At 36.9% G+C, this 19,862-nt stretch overlaps 1 protein-coding gene, 2 long non-coding RNA genes and 2 other non-coding genes across 5 annotated transcripts in view; 1 reads left to right on the forward strand and 4 right to left on the reverse strand.

Moving 5' to 3' along the window:
• LOC124384762 overlaps positions 1-17,921 on the reverse strand; it is a 30,898-nt gene extending 12,977 nt beyond the window's left edge. Inside the window, exons 1-4 of the long non-coding RNA XR_006925576.1 lie at positions 17,182-17,921; positions 15,446-15,551; positions 14,401-14,537; positions 14,075-14,166 (exon numbers count right to left, since the gene is read on the reverse strand). This is a non-coding gene — a long non-coding RNA (uncharacterized LOC124384762). The remainder of the gene's footprint in view (positions 1-14,074; positions 14,167-14,400; positions 14,538-15,445; positions 15,552-17,181) is intronic.
• Positions 15,952-16,561, reverse strand: LOC124384813. Its single transcript, XR_006925625.1, has 3 exons — positions 16,541-16,561; positions 16,081-16,168; positions 15,952-15,979 (listed from the first exon to the last, which is right to left on the reverse strand). It is a non-coding gene; the product is annotated as an uncharacterized LOC124384813 (long non-coding RNA).
• A 486-nt stretch (positions 17,922-18,407) lies between the features above and the next one.
• trnag-ucc lies at positions 18,408-18,479 on the reverse strand. Its single transcript has one exon. It is a non-coding gene; the product is annotated as a tRNA-Gly (tRNA).
• A 156-nt stretch (positions 18,480-18,635) lies between these two features.
• Positions 18,636-18,708, forward strand: trnav-cac. The gene has a single exon. It is a non-coding gene; the product is annotated as a tRNA-Val (tRNA).
• A 409-nt stretch (positions 18,709-19,117) lies between these two features.
• Positions 19,118-19,862, reverse strand: part of LOC124384641 (eukaryotic translation initiation factor 4 gamma 3-like) — a 271,327-nt gene continuing 270,582 nt past the window's right edge. The window contains exon 7 of the mRNA XM_046847671.1: positions 19,118-19,754. Within this exon, the coding sequence (XP_046703627.1) occupies positions 19,719-19,754 (36 nt within the window). The 3' untranslated portion in view covers positions 19,118-19,718. The remainder of the gene's footprint in view (positions 19,755-19,862) is intronic.

Consider the following 19,862-nt stretch of genomic DNA (forward strand, 5'->3'; position numbering starts at 1 on the left):
GTGAGGGAAGAGAAATGAGGATGGAAACCGAGTGACTGGAGGAAGCTGTACAGCTGTTCAGCAATATGACTTCAGCACTAGAGAAAGAACTATTTATTATATTAATTTTAATAATTCAGTCCATTCAGTTTGGTCAATTCAGTTTAAAAGATTCGATTCGATGATTTTGACTCCTTAGATTCAGTTCAAGTGACTCGGTTCAAGAGTTCAGTTCGGTCACTTCTATTCAGAACAATGAGGTCGACCGAGTCTGAGTCCATAGATAGTTCAAGAAATTTCCTTTCAGCAGTCTCTCAAAAGAAACCAGCAGGTGGTCAGAATGTTGCTACTCTCGGGTCAACTTCCGGATTGTGTGTAATCTTCCTCTGTAATCTGTACATGCGCAGAGTGTGTGTGTGTGTGTGTGTGTGTGTGTGTGAGAGAGAGAGAGAGAGAAATAAAGTGAGTGACATGATGATGTCACCGACAGAGGGCGGGCATCTAGGTGTGATGTCACAGTGTGACACGTATATATAATTCAAAGCGTGCTTTTGTTTCTCATTTGTGAATTTACCAATTGTAAGTAAAGAGACACTAAAATTGACAACCACCAAACAAACAAACAGCAGCAAGAAGCAGCAGCGATTAGCAGCAACTAAAAAAACATTACAAATCCTCTTCTATTGAACATTTCTTCATACAGGTACCTGGTAAGTCGTCTAAATAATTATGGCAGAATATTGTAGATTATTTAGTAGAAGACTCGAAAAGTACAAAGTAATTATTTAGTGACATTAGCATGGGCAACTAGCCGGCTAGCTAATCTTAGCTTTTATAGTTTAACTTTTTATATTAATCCAACAAATTGACCTAATAATTAGTATAGTATATTTAATCAAACTCATGTAACCTGTTTACTCCAAGTATAATTAAAATAATAATAATCAGTTACTAATAAATAGAGTAGAATAGGGTCAGACTGGGACTACAATTTTAATAATCCTTGCAGCCGTGTCATGTTTTATCTGTTGTGGAATTCCTTGTCATTGTTTAGACAATACGTACAGCTCCCAGTGTATAAAATTACAGGTGAAGAGTCTTCTACAGAAAACATCTCCACAGATATGGATCAAAACATCTATGTGGATTTGGATGGAGGATTATGGCCCTAGTCGATGAGAAAAATGACTGTAACAAACGTTTCCTTATAACTAAAATCACTAAACTCTTTCTACGCTTCAATTCTGAGCCTTTGATTATATCGTATATAAATCATGTTGTTGTTGTGTGTATTTTATGCTGTGTGCAGGAACATGGCAGCTGGTGAACATAGGAGGCTTCTGCAAGGTATGCGTCTGCATCAAGGCACGTGTGCCTACATCAAAGCATGTGCTGAGGGGTATCGCTCAACTTTGACACCTTTAGAGCTCCCTGCGATGCTTGTTATTTACTTGTTCTTCTAAAGCATTGCCTGTGGTGCCTGGAGCAGCCCACCTGTCCTTTAGGTGAACAGTGCCATCATTTACCCGTAAATGGTTCAGGTTTCCTCCAGAAAAGGACGAATTTGTTTGGGAAACTGATGCGGACCCGTTCAGACCGGTGATGGACATTCTGCACCATGCTGACATGTTCTCCCCAGATGGAATGTGGCTAGATTCCATCCAGAACTCTGTCTATGATCTTCCTGCAGGACTTAAGCTGATCACCCGTATCTTTCATGTGCGAGGGCTATTACCCTTGCCCAATCGTTTGGAGTTCCTGCCTGCTCGCTGGTTGCTCCGAGAACTCACAGTTTTCTCTTCACGGACTTCGTCATGCAAAGCACCTTTGTAACGTACTACACCATCACCTTCTGTGGCTATGTTCTATGGACAACTGAACCAGCGAAACATCGTGATTGGAATTGTCGTCCTATCCTTTGTCACAAATTTCACACAATCGGAACAGACTCAATGGTATTCTCATCAAGTCTTCACGGTGGTGATTTGAGGTTTCACGATGAGGTGTGGTCTTCACTGCAGTCTCACAGTTCTATATCTGTTCCCCTGCCGCACTGGATCAGACGACTATCACCCATTCCATAGTTAAGCCACTTTGCACTAGACTGCATCAACTTTTATTTGCTTTTATTTTCTTATGTTTTCACATTTGTTAGTTACTTGTACAATCACGACTGAGGATGACCTTGGTGGTGAGTCCACTGTTGCGCCACTGGTGGGCAGAGGTCGAATTTTACATAAACTTTGGTTGCTGTCAGGGTTTTTCGCCCACTCCCAGTTCATCATGTTGTGATTAGGCTTATCTGTTGATGCTTTGAGTGTGGGTGATGATGTTGATTTTGGTCGATTTCTTTTTGGTTTTTTTTTGTTTTCGATTTTGCTTGATTTTTTTGCTTAGATTTCTGTCTTATTTTGATTTTTTGTCTATGTTTAATTTTTTTAGTTATGAATATATAAATAAATACAATTATTTTTGTCTTATGTGATGTATGTTTGTTAACGGTTAAAATAGAAGTAAGAATAGAGTGTGAGACTAATTAATAATGGAGTGATGGATCTAATCCTCCTTATCTAGCGTGTGACCTAATAATTAGTATAGTATATTTAATCAAACTCATGTAACCTATTTACTCAAAGTATAATTAAAATAATAATAATCAGTTAATAATAAATAGAGTAGAATAGGGTCTGACTAATGTTATGAGTGTGTAGGAGAAACAAAAACAACGTACAAGGCAGACTTAAGCATGTTTATTGGGAAAGAAGAGTTTGTGGGCTGCTGCAGAAGACATGGGTGAGCAATCAGGATCAGACTCAGGGGAAGATATGGGAGGATAATAATAATAATCAGGTGAGAGAACGGTGGAAGTAGGAGAATAATCAGTAGGGCACCAACATGAAGGTTAAACAATGAAGCGGCTAATTTATGGATTTTTCCTGGGTTTTTACCGGTTTCACAAGCTTCAAGCCAAAAAACTGAGCCCCATAACATCAGACCAATGAAATTGCCAAATGGATTCAGGTGAACCAATGAAGCTCTTTATATTAAATTAGTTGCACTCCCACTGAATCGACCCACACCACATCATAAATATGGATGAGGTTCCTCTGATGTTTGACCTGCCGCTCACTCGCACTGTCTACAGGAAAGGAGAATAATTCGTCACGCTGAAAACAACCGGGCATGAAAAAACACTTCACCTGTGTTCTGAGCTGCACGGCATTGGGAGAAAAGATTCACCGATGGTGATTTTTAAACGCACGACGATGCCAAAAGAAAAACTCCCGAGAGAAATTGTTGTGAAAGGAAAAGGAGAAAAAAACAGTGAAAAATGACTTTCTTGTTAGGCTACTGTTTAGATACAAGCCGTGTAATAGACACTGTCTTTAATTAAAGTCTGTGTAAAGTTCATTAGTTTCAGTGGGAGCGCATCTGATTTAATATAAAGAGTTTCATTGGTTCACCTGAACCCGTTCGGCAATTTTATTGGTCTAATGTTATTGGGCTCAGTTTTTTGGCTTGAATCTTGTGAAACTGGGAAAAACCCAGAAAAAATTAATATATTAGCCACTTCATTGTTTAAGCTGCGAGATTCAAAGCGAAGGTACACATAAGTAGCGGCTTATATACCGAAAAATACGGTAGTCTAACAGTAGTTAGTGAACAATGTTGAACCAAATAAACTACCACCTCTCAGTAGTTTACTTCAGCTCATTTCTCAGAGCCTGTAACTTTGGTTTGAGCGGCTTCCTTCCATCATCAAGATTTAGGAAGAAAACCTGGATGAACTTAAAAAAGCCACTTAACTTCTCAGGGTAGCTCAAATGTAGAGCGTTCATAAGCCCAAACTAAATTACAAGTGAATCAGTCCAAAATCTTTGGGGCATTACAACCTGATCCTCAAAGATGATTGACACATGGCGAGTGTTAAAGAAAACACCACATCTTTATTCACCACTGACACCAGAGCCACTGCTCCCTCCTGGGCTTCCAACTCATCCTGAAATAAGAATACATGCTCAGTGAGTGTGTGTGCAAATGTACATCTGCCACTTGGAAAAACAAATTACAGTAGTAGCTCAGGTTACAAGTTTAATTCGTTCTGAGAGCGAGCTCGCAACCTAAAACGCTGGTATCCTAAAAATATCCTAAAAATAATCCTAAAAATAAGTCCATAAATACACATATAAACAAATTTTGGTTTTGTAATGGTAATTGTTTACCCCTAACATCGGAAATGAAAAAATTTTGCTCAAAATCTTTGCTCGCAGGCCGATGCAACACTCGTAACCCAATACAAAATTTATTACAAATGTTTTCTCATATTCCAATTTGCTCGTATTCAAAGTTTCTCGTGACCCGAGGTTCTACTGTATGTAAAACATTTTTTTTTATATTATACTATCCATGGTTTTAAATAGAATAATATCAGCAAGATCATTTTTAGATATAAATTTCTGAATCATTATTGTATTATTATAATCATATTGTCATTACCGGCATTCTGCAATTTAGTATTTTTAACATTTTAAATGAATATAAGAGATTTATGGGATGTATTATTGCTCTTTGTTTTTCTGTATAATGGGGTGCAATTGTAGTCTGAATGTTTTTACCACTGTTTATAGCAATGTTTACCTCAGAATATTTAAGAAAGTAATTGTACTTGCAGATATGTAAAAAGACAATAACAATACCTTGCAAATGTTGAAGATCTGTGAGAGTCCTCCTTTAAGTAAAGTGAAAGACCTGCCAGGGCTGCTGTTCTGGATACATTGATGTCCTTTTTGTCCTTTTGCAGAAACAAATACATTGCACAAAGATCTCAGGGTTGAGTGTTCACATTTACTTTAATGTAATGCAATGCACTTAAAATATATTTACATGTTCTTCATATGCCATCAAAAAGTCTTCCATCTTCTCAGCAAAATATCCTATTGTCCTCTTTTTATACAGTTTCAGAAACTGAGGTGTATATTTGTCAAGAGCAGCATAGAAAGAAAATGGCAGATTTTGATTTGTTATCCTGTGAAATTAGCTGTAAAGCTGCATTGGGAACAAAAGAACATACAAATCAACAATCGATATTAAACTAAGACTTTTTCCAGCTCAAGCAGTGCTGCAAAGACGAGTGACACTATGTGGTCCTAGTAACAGTTTTTTTACTTACTCGAGCTTCACAAAAGTGTGCAGGACATCTATCTTTTAGTTCAGCAATTGATGGAGCTGAATTCAAAATTTCTTCATGCCTGAGAGAAAGGTGTGTTGCATATGCTGATGGATGAGAGTCATGTCTTTTCCTTCTACAGCTTTCTTGAACTGGTCCACCATCTCAAGCCTCTTGATTTCCAAAATGCCCTTAGTCTGTCCACAGGGATGATTGGGAAGGAAATTAATTTCCCCTCTTCTGGGTCATTTGATGTTGGCTCTGGATGCTAAACCTTCTGGATTTGTCCTGCTTCACTTTCCTTCATTCACAGCCACACCCTTTATGTCAGCCCTGGTCAGTTTGGTCCTGTAGTTGCCCATTTTGAAGCATAGGCTGTTCTTCCAACCCTCATAACCTGTTGTGGAACCTTTTCTTTTAGACAGGGGTGCTTGAGTAGTAGAGTTTCTGCAGTCTTGCCAATCTGTTTGGAACTAGGATAGGCTTTATGCTTATACATTTCAACAGCCATCACATCAAGTATGTTGTGTTTTGATCCCTTGTCAGCTTTAAAGTTTTCCTCTGTCAAAAATGCAGCGTTGCCTTCTCTTAGAGTGTACTCGAACTCATATGAGAATGGGGGAACAACAAAGACCTCTGGCCAACGGCTAAGGTGCTCTGGTGAATCTACTAATCTATCAAAAATAAGGCAACCTTAGAAGCATAAAGATCTAACCAAGATGGCCGCTCGTGTGAGTTTGTGTTAATTTGTCAGTCAGTCTTTTAAGTTTTTTAAGTCTTACATTTGCTAAAATTGTTAGTGGTGTGTTTATACCACTTTTTATTTTATTATTTTACTTTTTATTAACTAACTGGAGATTATTCCATGTTTGAAAAAATGTGGACTTTTATACCGGTATGCCTACTTTGCTCCATGCTATGGAGAATGCCATTGGTTGGTGTGGGCAGCGGGCCTTCTGCTGTTGTATGGGAGAGACTCGCACCTGCGCCGCGTCGGTGGGCTTCGGGGGCCGCTGTGGACTGGATTGGGGAACCGCTCATGGTTGGTGTGGATTGGATGTCTTCTACTGGGTATGGGGGACACGCATCTGTGCTATGTCTGTGCGTTTTATTGGCTGGGACCGCTGCGGAACGGACCGGTGTTTTGGCGGTGACGCTGCGAGGCTTTGAACTCTCCTCTTGGTGGCCCGTTTGGATGCGTGATCCACCGCAAAGTTTGTTCTGCCTCTTGGTCAGAGGAAATGTAAAACTGACCCACTATGCTACATCTATTTGCGCCGATAACAGTCCGAGCTGCGGCATGGCAAAGAGAAAGTGGTTTGTGCTTCTGCTACTGCTTTCAGGTAACATTCATCCCAACCCAGGCCCAGAGTTGGCTCAGCTTTAAACACCAGATTAACTTAAATTAAGTAATGGTATACAATTTTTCCATCTTAATGTAAGAAGTTTGGTAATTAAGGTGGACGCAGTTGGAATCTGGGCAGATTTGACCGATGCTGACATAATTCTCACAGAGACTTGGTTGAAAAAATCGATTACAGATGCCATGGTGCATATTAATGAATATAATGTTTTTAGAGCTGATCGTAGTAAAAAAGGAGGAGGGGTTGCAGTTTATATTAAGGAAAATATAAATTGTATTTGTATTGAGTCAGTTAGTATTTTAAAATGTTTTAAACTTATAGCTATTAAAGTATTTTTATCTAATGGGTCTGATATGATGGTGATCGGTTGTTACCGCCCACCTTCAGCTTCAAGGAGGCAATTTCATTGCTTACAGACAGGTTGCATAACTGGTCTAATTTGGTCTAACTCGCCTAAATGGAAAGAGTATGAGTAATTCATCTTTGATTGATATTATTTTAACTAATATTCCCCATGTTTTTTTCTGCGATAGGAGTTTTTTGTAATGATCTTAGAGATCATTGTGCAATATCCTGTGTGAGAAATTTTAAGATGCCTAAGAATACACCCAGATTTATATTTAGACGTCAATTAAAAAGTTTTAATAAACAAGCGTTTTTGCATGATGTGTATAATAGTGACTTACATTTGGTTTCGTCTATACCTGATGTGCTTGATGCTTGGGATTATTTTAAATAAACTTTTTTGAAAATTTGTGATAAACATGCTTCTTTACGTAGATATCGGGTGAGTGGGAAAAATAATCCTTGGTTTAATAAATCTGTTTCAAATCTTATTAAACAAAGAAATGGGGCCTGGTCCAAAGCAAAGAAAACAAATAGAGATGAGGACTGGTCAAATTATAGATAATTACGAAATAAGTGTACAAAATCGATAAAAAATTCCAAAAGCCAGTATTATCTTAATCTAATTAACAATAACATGAATGATCCTTCTGAATTTTGGAAATTAACTAAATCTCTTGTAGGGTCAAATAAATCAACTGATCTTCCAAAACTTTTAAAAGTAGACCAAAGAATAATTTCAGACAAGGCTGATATTGTTAATATGTTTGATAATCATTTTATTTCAGCTAGTTTGATAACAGATACCAGTAATTCGCTGGTCACTGGCGAACAGGAAATTGAAGAGCCGACAAATTATAATGACTCAGATTTTCCTTTACCGCTATATTGCCCAGCCAAGTTTATACACTACTTTCAAATTTAGACTGTAAGAAATCAGGTGGATCTGATCAAATTGAACCAGTTTTTTTTTAATTGTCTGCAGATATTATTGCTAAACCTATTGCATCAATATTTAATTTAAGTCTATCCACTAATGTAATTCCAACTTCTTGGAAATCAGCTATGGTTATGCCATTATTAAAAGGAGGAGATCCTGTGATTTAAATAATTATCGACCTATTTCTAAACTACCGATCTTAGCAAAAGTTTCCGAATCTATAGTAAATGATCAAATGAAAGAATATCTAGGTAGTCATAATATTCTAAATGCATTTCAGTCAGGTTTTAGAGCGGGTCATAGTACGATAACAGCTACTACACTTATTACAAATGATTTAATAACTGCTCTCGATGAAAGACAGCATTGTGTTGCCTTGTTTGTTGATTTGACAAAAGCATTTGACTTAGTGGATCATGACTTACTGTTAAAGAGACTTAAATATATAGGTCTTTGTAATTCGGCTTTGAGTTGGTTTAAAAATTATTTATTTGATCGAACGCAATGTGTTGCTGTAGATAATTATGTTTCATCCGTGTTAACAGTCAAAAGGGTGTTCCCAAGGTTCTTTATTGGCACCACTTCTTTTTTCTATTTTTATAAATGAATTAGGGCAGGGAATAAAATCCGCAAAGCTACATTTTTATGCTGACGATACAATTATTTATTCAACCGCATCCTCTTTGTCACAAGCTATTGAAATTCTCCAGAATTCTTTTAACACTTTTCAGCATAATTTACTCAAATTGAAATTAGTTTTAAATGCGAAAAAAAAACTAAGTATATTATTTTTTCGCGTAGTCGTTCTATGATCACTGCTCCGTCTATCCTTTCTATTGATGGCGTGCATGTAGATAGAGTAACAACTTACAAATATCTAGGAATATGGATAGACGAGAAATTGGTGTTTGATGTTCATATTGATTACTTGGTAAAAAGATTAAAACTGAGACTGGGTTTTCTTTTCGGCAAAAAATGTTTTTCTTTTGGAGCTAGAAAGAAAATTATACAGAGTACTTTTTACCCATTTTAGATTATGGTGATATTATTTATATGCATGCCTCTATATATTTATTAAAAAGATTAAATTGTGTTTATCATGCTGCATTGCGTTTTATAACAAATGCTTGTTCACGTACTCATCATTGTTTGCTATATAACTGTGTAGGTTGGACCTCCTTATATCAAAGAAGGAAATCACATATATTAGTATATACTGTAAAGGCATTGCTTGGTATGCTTCCAAATTATATTACTAGGCTTTTATGTTTGCGTAAAAAGAACTACAGCACCAGATCGTCAACTGGTATTACATTAGACGTACCTAGAGTACACTCGGAACATGGAAAATCTGCTTTCTCTTACTGTGCTCCTTGGCTGTGGAATGAATTTCAAGCTATTACTCCACTAGAAATAATTCCTTCTTTGAATGTGTTTACAAATATATTGCAATGTAAAACGAGTGAGGTATGTAACTGTTTTAATTAATTACTTTATTTTATTTTTTTATTTTTTGTATGTTATGTGTTTATGTGAAATTTTTATATGGCCACCTTGGCCAGAACTCCCTGGAAGAAGAGATTTCTGTTAATCGCAATGGGACCTTCCTGGAAAAATAAAGGTTAAATAAAAAATAAAATGTAACAGAGATATCTACTGAAGTTAGCATGCTAAGCTAGCCCCGGTCCGTCCTCAGAGAGCATGGAGTCCCGCTGACCTTCACTCGCTTTATACACAGTTTACAGCCGTTTTTATCTTATTTATGACTGTAATATCGCTCTTCTCTCAGGAACAACAGAAAAGCTGTGAAGACGCCATCATACTCTAACTGTGTTTCTCTCTGTAAAGTGCGCATGCGCGCGTGTGTGTGTCTGTGTGAGAGAGAGAGAGAGAGAGAGAGAAAGAAAATATACTTGTGTGACGTCACAGGCGGTGGATCAGGACACGCCTATATAAGCCAGAACGCGCCTCTGTTTCTCATTTGTGAATTTGCTAATTGTAAGTAAGGAGACATAAAAATGAAGCTCTTCAGAAGATTTAGAGATTTTTTTCAATGCTGGAGACAAATGAAATATAAACAGCTTGTTGAAGAGGAGGATGAGGAAGTTGATGAGAGAAATGCCATACATCTCCAGAGCTGGGTGATAGAAAAAGAACATCTGGAGGAACGTGTTGCTCAGCTTGAGTTCAGTTTGGACCTGACCACCATGAAGCTTCAATCTTCCATGAAAATGCATGATGAACTGCAGAAAACTGTGGATCTTGTGAAAGACAGCTGGGTGAAAGAACAAAAGAAAGTGGAAGAACATGTTGCTCAGCTTGAGGCCACTTTGAAACGGACCACCATAGAGCTCCAGTTTTACTACAAAAACTATAAGGAACTGGAGAAAACTGTAGAATGTGAGAGAGAGAGCCGGGCGAGAGAACAAAAAAAAGCAGAGGAACATGTTGCTGAGCTTGAGGTCACTTTAGAACAGACCACCATGGAGCTTCAGGATACTCAGAATCACTGTGAGAAAGAGAAGAAGACTTCAGAGAATTAGACAGATTATTATATGAGGAACTGAATGCTAAACCTCTCCATGTCCAAAAATAATAAATAAAGTCAACAAAAATCTTAAATACGAGATAATCATATTAATCTTCATTTAACTTGTGTTTCATTTATTTATATCACAAAAATGTAGCTTAAAAATTAAACATGAACCCCCTGTATGTAAAACAGTAAAAAAAACTAAGAAAAACTAAAAGTATTTTGTTTACAGATCAGAAAATTATCTTTTAGACAATTTAATATTATCAAGAAAAATATCTTGCTTTGTTAAAGATCAACATCACATATAACTAGACAACAAAACACCATTAATATTTGTACAGAATTAAGTAAAAAGAAAGTCCTGACATGGCCACTAGAGGGCAGTGTGAGACTGACATCTGACAACCAACTGCAGTTATTATTATTATTATTATTATTATTATTATTATTATTATTATTATAGTTTTGGGGGGATTTATGAATGTTCCTTGCTTTGATCAGCAATATCAGTCCAGTCCAGTTTTATTGTTTAAGCAAAACCAATTATTAGGAATTTAATCATTTTATCACTTTGGGTTTTAATAATGTGTAAATCTGCATATAATAATAATAATACAAATTATTCATTATAAAATCATAAATATGTTTAAATGTAGACCTTTATGTACTAAAGCACCTCAGTGCAATAAAGTATTACATTCTAAAGTCCAGCAAACACGACATGGGAGTCAATTCCTTGTAGCATTTTCTTGAACTTGGTTTGCAGGAGAAAATCTGGTTTTGTTGAAATAACAGGTTAACAGATGATAACTGGATAAATAACTAATGAATAAATGCTTCATCCTGCTCATTAACATGCAAACTGATGATGAGTTCCATCACCTGCTGTATGAACCTGAACAGAATCCACATTGTATTTCTAGTTGGAGATGCTGAGATTCTCTTTTTATTGAAATCTTTTTATTAAAACAGCAGGATGAGTTACTAAAGCTGAGCTTTTTCTCTTATTGAGACGTGAATTCTGTAGAACTGCTACTGCAATTTTTACATGAGATGCAATAAAATCGTCCACCTACAGAACCTACAGAAACCAAACATGACTTCCTGTAACTCAGCGTAACTTCCATGGAGAAGTCTCCCCCGTGTGGGTGGAGGAGGAACTGCTACAGTTTAGAGCCTGATTTGAGGTCAGAGCAAGTTGAGTTCTAACATGTAAATAGTACATTTAATAAATTTAGTACCACCTTCATGCAGGTTCTCAGCATAAATAGTGAATGAACCACATCTGACTCGGAAAGACCGGTGTCCAAATACTTTTGATCACACCGTGTGTATCAGCTGAAAAGCAGCAGCTTCGGATCAGTCGCTTTTCCACACTGAGGTTAAGGCCACATCTTTAAAATACACGGTTAAGCAGCCGCACTTTGTGTTGCGCGTCTAATCGCATACGCACGGTATGGGTGGTGGAGCGGTCAAAATACATGTAAAGACGCTTCAGAACGGCGTTTCCGTTAAGAAACAGAAAAATCAGTGCATATTTTGCGGTGCGAGACCGTTAAGTGTTTTATACGTCAGTAGTAGTATTTTATAATCAATGTGAGATTTGATTGGGAGCAGTGTAGATGATTAAAACAGGGGTGATGTGATCATATTTCCTAGATCTAGTGAGGACTCTTGCTGCTGCATTCTGAACTAACTGAAGCTTATTTCTGCACTTACTCACACACCCAGACAGTAAAGCGTTACAGTAGTCTAATCTACAAGTAACAAAAGCATCAACTAGTTTTTCTGCATCCTGTAACGACATCATATTTCTAATTTTAGCAATATTTCTAAGGTGAAAGAAGGCGATCCTGGTAATATTATTCACGTGAGCCTTAAAGGAAAGTCTACAGTCAATAATCACACCAAGATCTTTAACTGCTGTACACGCTGAAACAGAAACACCATCCAGAGATGCTACGGAATCAGAAAGTTTGCTTTTAGCTGCATGTGGTCCTACACTGTAAAAAATGATTTGTTGACACAACTTGATTTAGTCAAGTCATCTTGTTGCATTGACTCAGTTAAGTTTAGCACATTAGGTGTTAAGTTCACTCAACTTTTATTCATTTGTTGAAATTATTGAGTCACCGTTCTGAATCAATTAATGACCATTTCAAATCTTTAGTTAAGGCAACTGAAAAACCTATTGGTAAAACATCATGTTTCATGTTTTCACAACAATAGATCTAGTCTCATTCACATAAAATAGTCATTTTTCCTCAACATAACTGTGAGTTTACTGGACTTTGGTTTGACAAGTAGTTCTGGAAATCTAACCAGATTTTTTTTATGAAATCAACACAACTGCAAAATTCAAACTCTCAGCATTTATTTTTTAAACAGATACACTGCATCCAAAAACACAGACATGAAGAATTCTCTTGCAAAGATATAAAACACTAGACAAGAAAATCCTTCACATATACACAGCTCACACAAACAGGAGCAAACTTCTGTATGCACAGACCCACATCCTCGAGCCAAAATACTACAAATAACTCTCCTTGTCATCAGATATATTCATTACAAGAACAAGTGTACATGAATAATTCACAATAAGCCGTGTTTAACTTTACATTCAACTGTTCAAAAACTGTCTTCAATTCCCAATCATAGTAAAAACAAGGAAAGAGAAAGCAGTACAAGCGAACAAGAAAACAGTCAGTTTAAAAAGATTTCAAGAAACCAAGTTTCCCACTTAAAACAATGAGATCTAAAAACAACAATGCTCTTAAACTTTAAACCAGTACAACCATTAAACAGAAGCAAAATGGAAAAAAGCTTTTGTTTGTTTTCTGTCTTATCGCAGCAACTTGGTCTTTAAAGAGTGAACGGTGCATAAATCTTAGTTTTTATCTAGGAATTTTAGTTCCTTTGGGTAATCATGAGTTAACTTAATTTTTTTTTTTTAATCTACAGCTTTAAATCTTTCATTCACACTTCTTCCACTAATTCCTGTAAGGCCTTTACATTAAAGGCAGAAAGCAAAGGTTTAATCCCAGATGAACATCTCTGATGGGACTTTTAATGCAGACCCTGAGCCAAAAACATCACCAAACACCAATGACTTGTACTTACACTATATGGACAAAAGTATTGGGACACATCCTTCTTTAGAACAGAAAAAAGGCACTTCCAAAACTGTGGCAACAAAGATGGAAATATAATTCATGTATTTACAAATTGTATTTTCATCTCTGTTGCAACAGATTTGGAAGTGTCTAAATTGACGACCCATATGTACAAGTCATTGGTGTTTGGTTTGAGTTTTTGGCTTAAGGTCTGCATTTAAAGTCACACCAGAGATGTTCAGCTGGGATTAGGACTTGGCTTTATGCAGACCAGTCAAGTTCTTCCACACTGAATCAATCAATCATTTCCTTTTTAACCTTTCCTTATACACAGAGGCATTTTCATGTTAGAATAGAAAAGGGGGTGTCCCAATACTTTTGGCAATATAGTGTAACACTTCATTTGTGCTGTCAGACTCATTACTGATAAATATTCAACTAGGATTATTCAATAAATACATTTTTGCCAACACTTTGCCTCCTCCATTCTACTCTTTCCCCTGACGTTTAGCTTATAGAACTGTTATCAGATTAGTTTCAGACACCAGACAAAACTGTTTTCTCTTTACAGGATCTGTACCTCAGGTATGAGAGAATCTGCTGATAACAGACTGATAACACACTTACCAGGCAAGACTTCAGGAAGTTTCACTTTTCGCTCATAAACAAAGGTAGAGCTTTGAGAGCTGTAGCTTTTCTTTAAGCAGCAAATCAGAAGCCTGAAAGACACAGAAAAAGTTAAAACCTTCAGATTTATGGTTCTGAGATATGTGGCTATTAAAAGTTGACAACTGACTGTGTGATGCCTCCTCAAACGATTTCTGAGATGGTTTAAAAACTGGGATGGCTGACAAACATCTTTGAAATCACATAACTCACATGAAAAATGAAAGTGGTCAGTAACTGCAGCAGTGTGTTTGTGTGATCATGTCAAATGTGTTTTTTTAACACACCTAAAGTTTTAAAAGTGCAGATGCAGTCAGTATACAAGCTGCCGGGATCGCCCTCGATAGTGCCGAAACCTGTAGTGTTTCAAGAAGACCTCTGTGCTTCTGTGGGCAAATCTGCAAAGCTTACACTGCTTTCATACCTATGAAAAGAAAAACAAAAACAGTCTGACATAAGTTACATTCTACCTAAATTGACATGAATTGTTTAAAACAGAACATAAATATTACATACAAAAAAATAAGAATATTCGATGAATCACAAAGCAAAACAATAATGCCAAATTACATTGAACTAGTTAAATGGTGCTAAGAAGAGCTATGCTAAAAAACACTAAGCTCCTAAAATACTAGACATTTACTGATAATTTAACATGATGATATATTTTCTGTGTTTTAGACCGGATGTTATGTGAAGCACGTTATGTTGTACGTCTAAAATCAGAGATAACCACAGGGTCAACAAGGCTTAGAATACCCTATAACTCGATAATCACGTGTTTAGCATTAACGTTAGCCAAAACTGATTTACAGAAAGCAAAATGCAGATGGTGAAATGTAACTGACCAGCTGGCAGAGGATTCTGTCTGGTCTTTAAGCCGTCCTTAACGCAAATCAAGCACAGATTTATCCAAAAGAAAGATTCATTCTCAATTTAGCATTTGTAATTAGCATTAGGCGTATGACTGTGTATCATATGGCTTTTGTATGATTCTTTGACTTAAATACCAGAGATTCTATAAACTCCTTCCACAACACACAACCCATTTAAATACAGTTTATTGTAATAACTATAACTTACACAATAATCGTATATTTTGAAACATTTCATTAAAATTTTACAAAGTGAACTGAACATGACCTTCAAATGAAGCACGTTAGCTGTCTGAGCTCATTGCAAAATATCACTACATTCCTTAAAATAGTCTTCCCAAAACACAACGTTACATTATACGTTAAGCATTTGTGTAATATATTAAGGGTATTTTTGATAATAAAACTACAAGAACGTTTGCCTGAACCAGAGAACATCCAGCCCCTTCACTCTTACTGGTAGAGTTGAAACAGGTGCTGAGTTTGGAGACTGCTTGAACCTCTTTTCTGGTTGATGGCTGGTGTGTGGAACCCACTTCTCCTCAGAAGTTTTAACTGAATGGCTGTTGGAAGACAAAGAAAGAAAAAAATAGCATTGTATATCAAGTACATACTTTTGTAGTAGTATAAAATCCACAAACACTTTTTCAAACCACTGTGTATATTTATTTGCATGTTTGTCACACTTTAATGTTTCAGATCGTCAAACTAATTTAAATATTAGTAAAAGATAACACAAGTGAACACGACATGCAGATTTTAAATGAAGGTTTTTATTATTGAGGGGAAACAAAATCCAAAAAAACATGGCCATGTGTGAAAAGTGTTTGCCCCCTATTAAAACTGTGGTTTATCACACCTGAGTTCAATTTCTCTCACCACACACAGACCTGATTACTGCCACACCTGTTCACAATCAAGAAATCTCTTAAATAGGACCTGCCTGACAAAGTGAAGTCGACCAAAAGATCCTCAAAAGTTGGACATTATGCTGAGATGCACAAGCACAATGCAGAAACATGCAAAACTGTTTATTTATTTCCAGGATTGAGTAACAATTTGTAATATATAAACCTTATTCATGTTTACAACCTGCATGGTCCCACTGGGAGTTGAAGCCAGAACCTTCAGCATGTAAAGCAGATGTGATGACCACTACCCTATGGATCCACACAATCACCTGCACAGCATAAATAAGCAGAAATAATGATTCAGGTAACATGTTTTTAGATTGCAACAATCCAGTTTTGGGAAACTTGTTCCCAATGTACCCTCAGCTTACTGTTCTCGGTTAAGTTATTTTCAAATACAGTAGTACATGATTAAATTATTAATATGAGGAAGATTAATCCTCATTATTGATCCTCATAGAGTGTCTAAGAGGAGCTACTCTAAAAAGCTGTAAAATCAGTTTTCAGCCAACGACCCTGCTTCAGTGAAGAAAGGCCTGAGAGACATGGTGCAGTCATAAAAACCTGGAGCTTAACACGCTCAATACAGTGGAGATGATTGTGGATTTTAGGAGAAACCCCCCTGCTCACCCCCAACTCACCATCATGAACAGCACTATGGCAGCAGTGGAGTCATTTAGGTTCCTGGGCACCACCATCTCTCCAAACAGGAGTTGCTTTAATAACTGTCTGGTTCTGATCAGCTGTAAAATCAGACATCAGAGGACTACAGAGGACAGTTTAGACGGCTGCAATGGTTATCGGTGTCCCCCTTCACTCGTACACCTTCACCACTCCACTGCTCTCCCTCTCATCCACACACGTCTACTGACTTCCATTCTCCTTCTCTCCAGGACGCACCTCTACGTCTCCAAACTCTTCTCAACCTGCTCCCTACTCTCACCACAAATCACAATACTGTAGGCAAACATCATAGTCCACGGAGAGACTCCTGTCTGAACTCATCCATCCTCACGTGCCTCTGCATGCTTTATTACGCTCTTCATTAGCGTTGAAGACATCCGATTACTCCTCCAATCCTTTAGTTCTACAAAGCCTTAAAATCTGGAAACAATTTAGAAAACATTTTGATTTCCAGGCAGCATCAGGTCTGTTTCCTATATATAAAAACCCCTCCTTTCTACCCTCTATTTCGGACAGATCCTTTGCACTGTGGTTTAGAAGGGGCATTGTAAACATTAATGATCTTTTTCAGGAGAATACATTTGTCACTTTTTCCTACCTGTCAGAAAAATTCAACCTCCATAAAACTCATTTTTTCCGATATCTCCAAATTCGTGATTTTGTAAGGAACACATCCTCTCATTTCCTGCACCCACCTCCTAAACAAGAGATTGATCGAGTTTTAGAAACAAAACTTTGTAAGGGTACTGTCTCTCATATTTATAAAACTATTTTTTCATTTGTTGTTCAATCGGGCTCTTCATCGCTTTCTAAAATAAAGAGTAACTGGGAATCGGACCTTAATTATAATTTCACGGATGAGGAATGGTCCAAGGCTCTTGGTCGTGTACATTCCTCCTCTATATGCGTCCGTCATTCGTTAATACAGTTTAAATTGTTGCATAGAGTGTATTGGACAAAGACCAAACTATCTAAAATTAACCCTTGTTTGGATCCAACTTGTGATGGGTGTCGGCGGCTCCGGCTACTCTTTATCATACTTTTTGGCTTTGCCCAGCCTTGACCTCTTTCTGGACATCAATTTTTAAATCAATCTCTGAATACTTTATTTTAGATATTAAACCATGTCCCCTTATAGCATTATTTGGGCTCAACACCACAAATCCCTCCTTGTCATCCTTACAATCAAACATGCTCGCCTTTTGTTTAATAGTAGCAAAGAGACTTATATTACTGAACTGGAAGAATCCTCACCCACCCAGTTCTTCTCATTAGATACATGTCCTGTCTCAGTTTATTCAAATAGAAAAGATCAGATTTACATTACTTGGTATTACGAAAAAGTTTTACACCACCTGGCAACCATTCTTCTAACATAAGAGAAAGAGGAACGGGAAAAAAAAATCCTGTTCTCTTTGTTTAGCCTTTTTGAGCTCTTCCTCTTGCCCCTGACTTCTTGGTAGATGTAGAAAAGAGAAAGGAAAACATATATCCTTGAGAGTGTTAATGTACTTAGGTGCAAATCTTTTATTTTGTTTTATTATTATTTTTTTTCTTTCATTCGCCTGTTAACAATTAAACACTGTTCCATTGTCTTTCTCGCCTGAGTGTCTTTCTGTTTGAATGCATCAATAAAAAAATAATTGGATAATAATAATAATAATAAGAAGAAGAAGCTAAGTGATTTTGAAATGTTTTGCCGGTGTCTATGATGACAGGCGGGACCATCTAATACACAAACGCCAAGTGTTCAGGGGAAGCAAATAAAAGCAAGACTGCTTAGAGGTTGTTACTTTGGCAACTGAACATAATCACTAAAGGTTTTGCGTTGGCTGGGAATCGAACCCGGGTCAACTGCTTGGAAGGCAGCTATGCTCACCACTATACCACCAACGCCACGCTGGCAGGGGCAAACATCGCCGAATGAATCCATGCTAGAAGAACGTTGGTTGTTTTGAACTTCTCAGCAAACCGGTTCATTCTCCTGCTCTACTGCAACTGCGAATGTATGCAAAAGTGCAAACAGTGACCAAGAAGCTTTTCCATCTGGAAGTTTCTGTAGTGTAGTGGTCATCACGTTCACCTCACACGTGAAAGGTTCCTGGTTCTACACCAGGCAGAAACAAGGTTGTGATTTTGAAGCTAGTGTTACATTCTTAGGCCTGTAAACTGTGTTACTCGACAGCATTAGAGAAATGTAGAAAACTTTCTTTTATATTGTTTCTGTAGTGTAGTGCTTTAAGTGTTATTGCTGCTGTTTAAACTACAAAAATGTTCAAACAAGTTAAATGTTCCTTATTTTAAAATATGCAAATGCAGTTATAGGAAAATAAACTATTTTTCTATTTTAATAAAATCTGAATTCAAGAAATTCCTGGAAAAAAATGACTTTGACTTATTTTACACACAGAGCTGTGCAGTAAAGCTGAAACTCTACATCTTCAAACTGCATCATGTAACTGAAAAAAGGAAAACTTTACAGAAGTGTTTGATTTATAAAATGCTAGCTAGTGATGTACATGCAGCCGCTTTTTACATCATTAGAATTCACAATTACTGTAGGAAAATTATCATCTAAGAAACTCCTGGAACTAACAAGCAAAAAAAATGAACAGGAACTTTAACAAATCTTGTTTAGTGAAACTCCAAATTGTTAAAAGCTTTTCACTGACATTCAGAAGTGTAACAATTGTTTCAACAACAAAAACATCTGTAGAGTCTGTAACACACCTTTATCACATTGTCTACAACAAGAGGGGGAGCACTAGATCCACTCATGGTCAGCAATGTCTGAGATGAGAGTGAGGACTCTGGGATTGACTGAACACTTTTTTCTTCTTGGATTCAACCTCGGTGCCTCTCAGGATTTATGGAAAAGAAACTCCTTTATGGAAAAAAAAATAGAGTGAGAGAAAGATTGAGAAAATGAACAACCTGAGATGGATATCAAATTGATACGTTTGATAAATCCATAAAAGATGTTCATAAAAACAGAATATTAGCGTTGGAGAAACTCCAGTGTTGATCGTAGTTCCACTGGGTAGTGTATGTTAAAGCAGTAATAACTGATAAACATCAGGCAGATGGCGGAGGTGAAGGTTGTGATGTGGTCGTTGACAATCTTCTTGTTGATGCTCAACATGAATGTCTCAGCAGCGAAGCAGGAGGAACCTGGGAATAATAATAAAATATAATAATTCAAACGTTTAATAACAGGGGCTTCAATGTCAGTTATATATATAATGCAGATACTTGAAACAAATTGGAGGATGGACGCTG

The sequence above is a fragment of the Silurus meridionalis genome, chromosome 4 (assembly GCF_014805685.1).
Source record: "Silurus meridionalis isolate SWU-2019-XX chromosome 4, ASM1480568v1, whole genome shotgun sequence".
NCBI lineage: Eukaryota > Metazoa > Chordata > Actinopteri > Siluriformes > Siluridae > Silurus > Silurus meridionalis.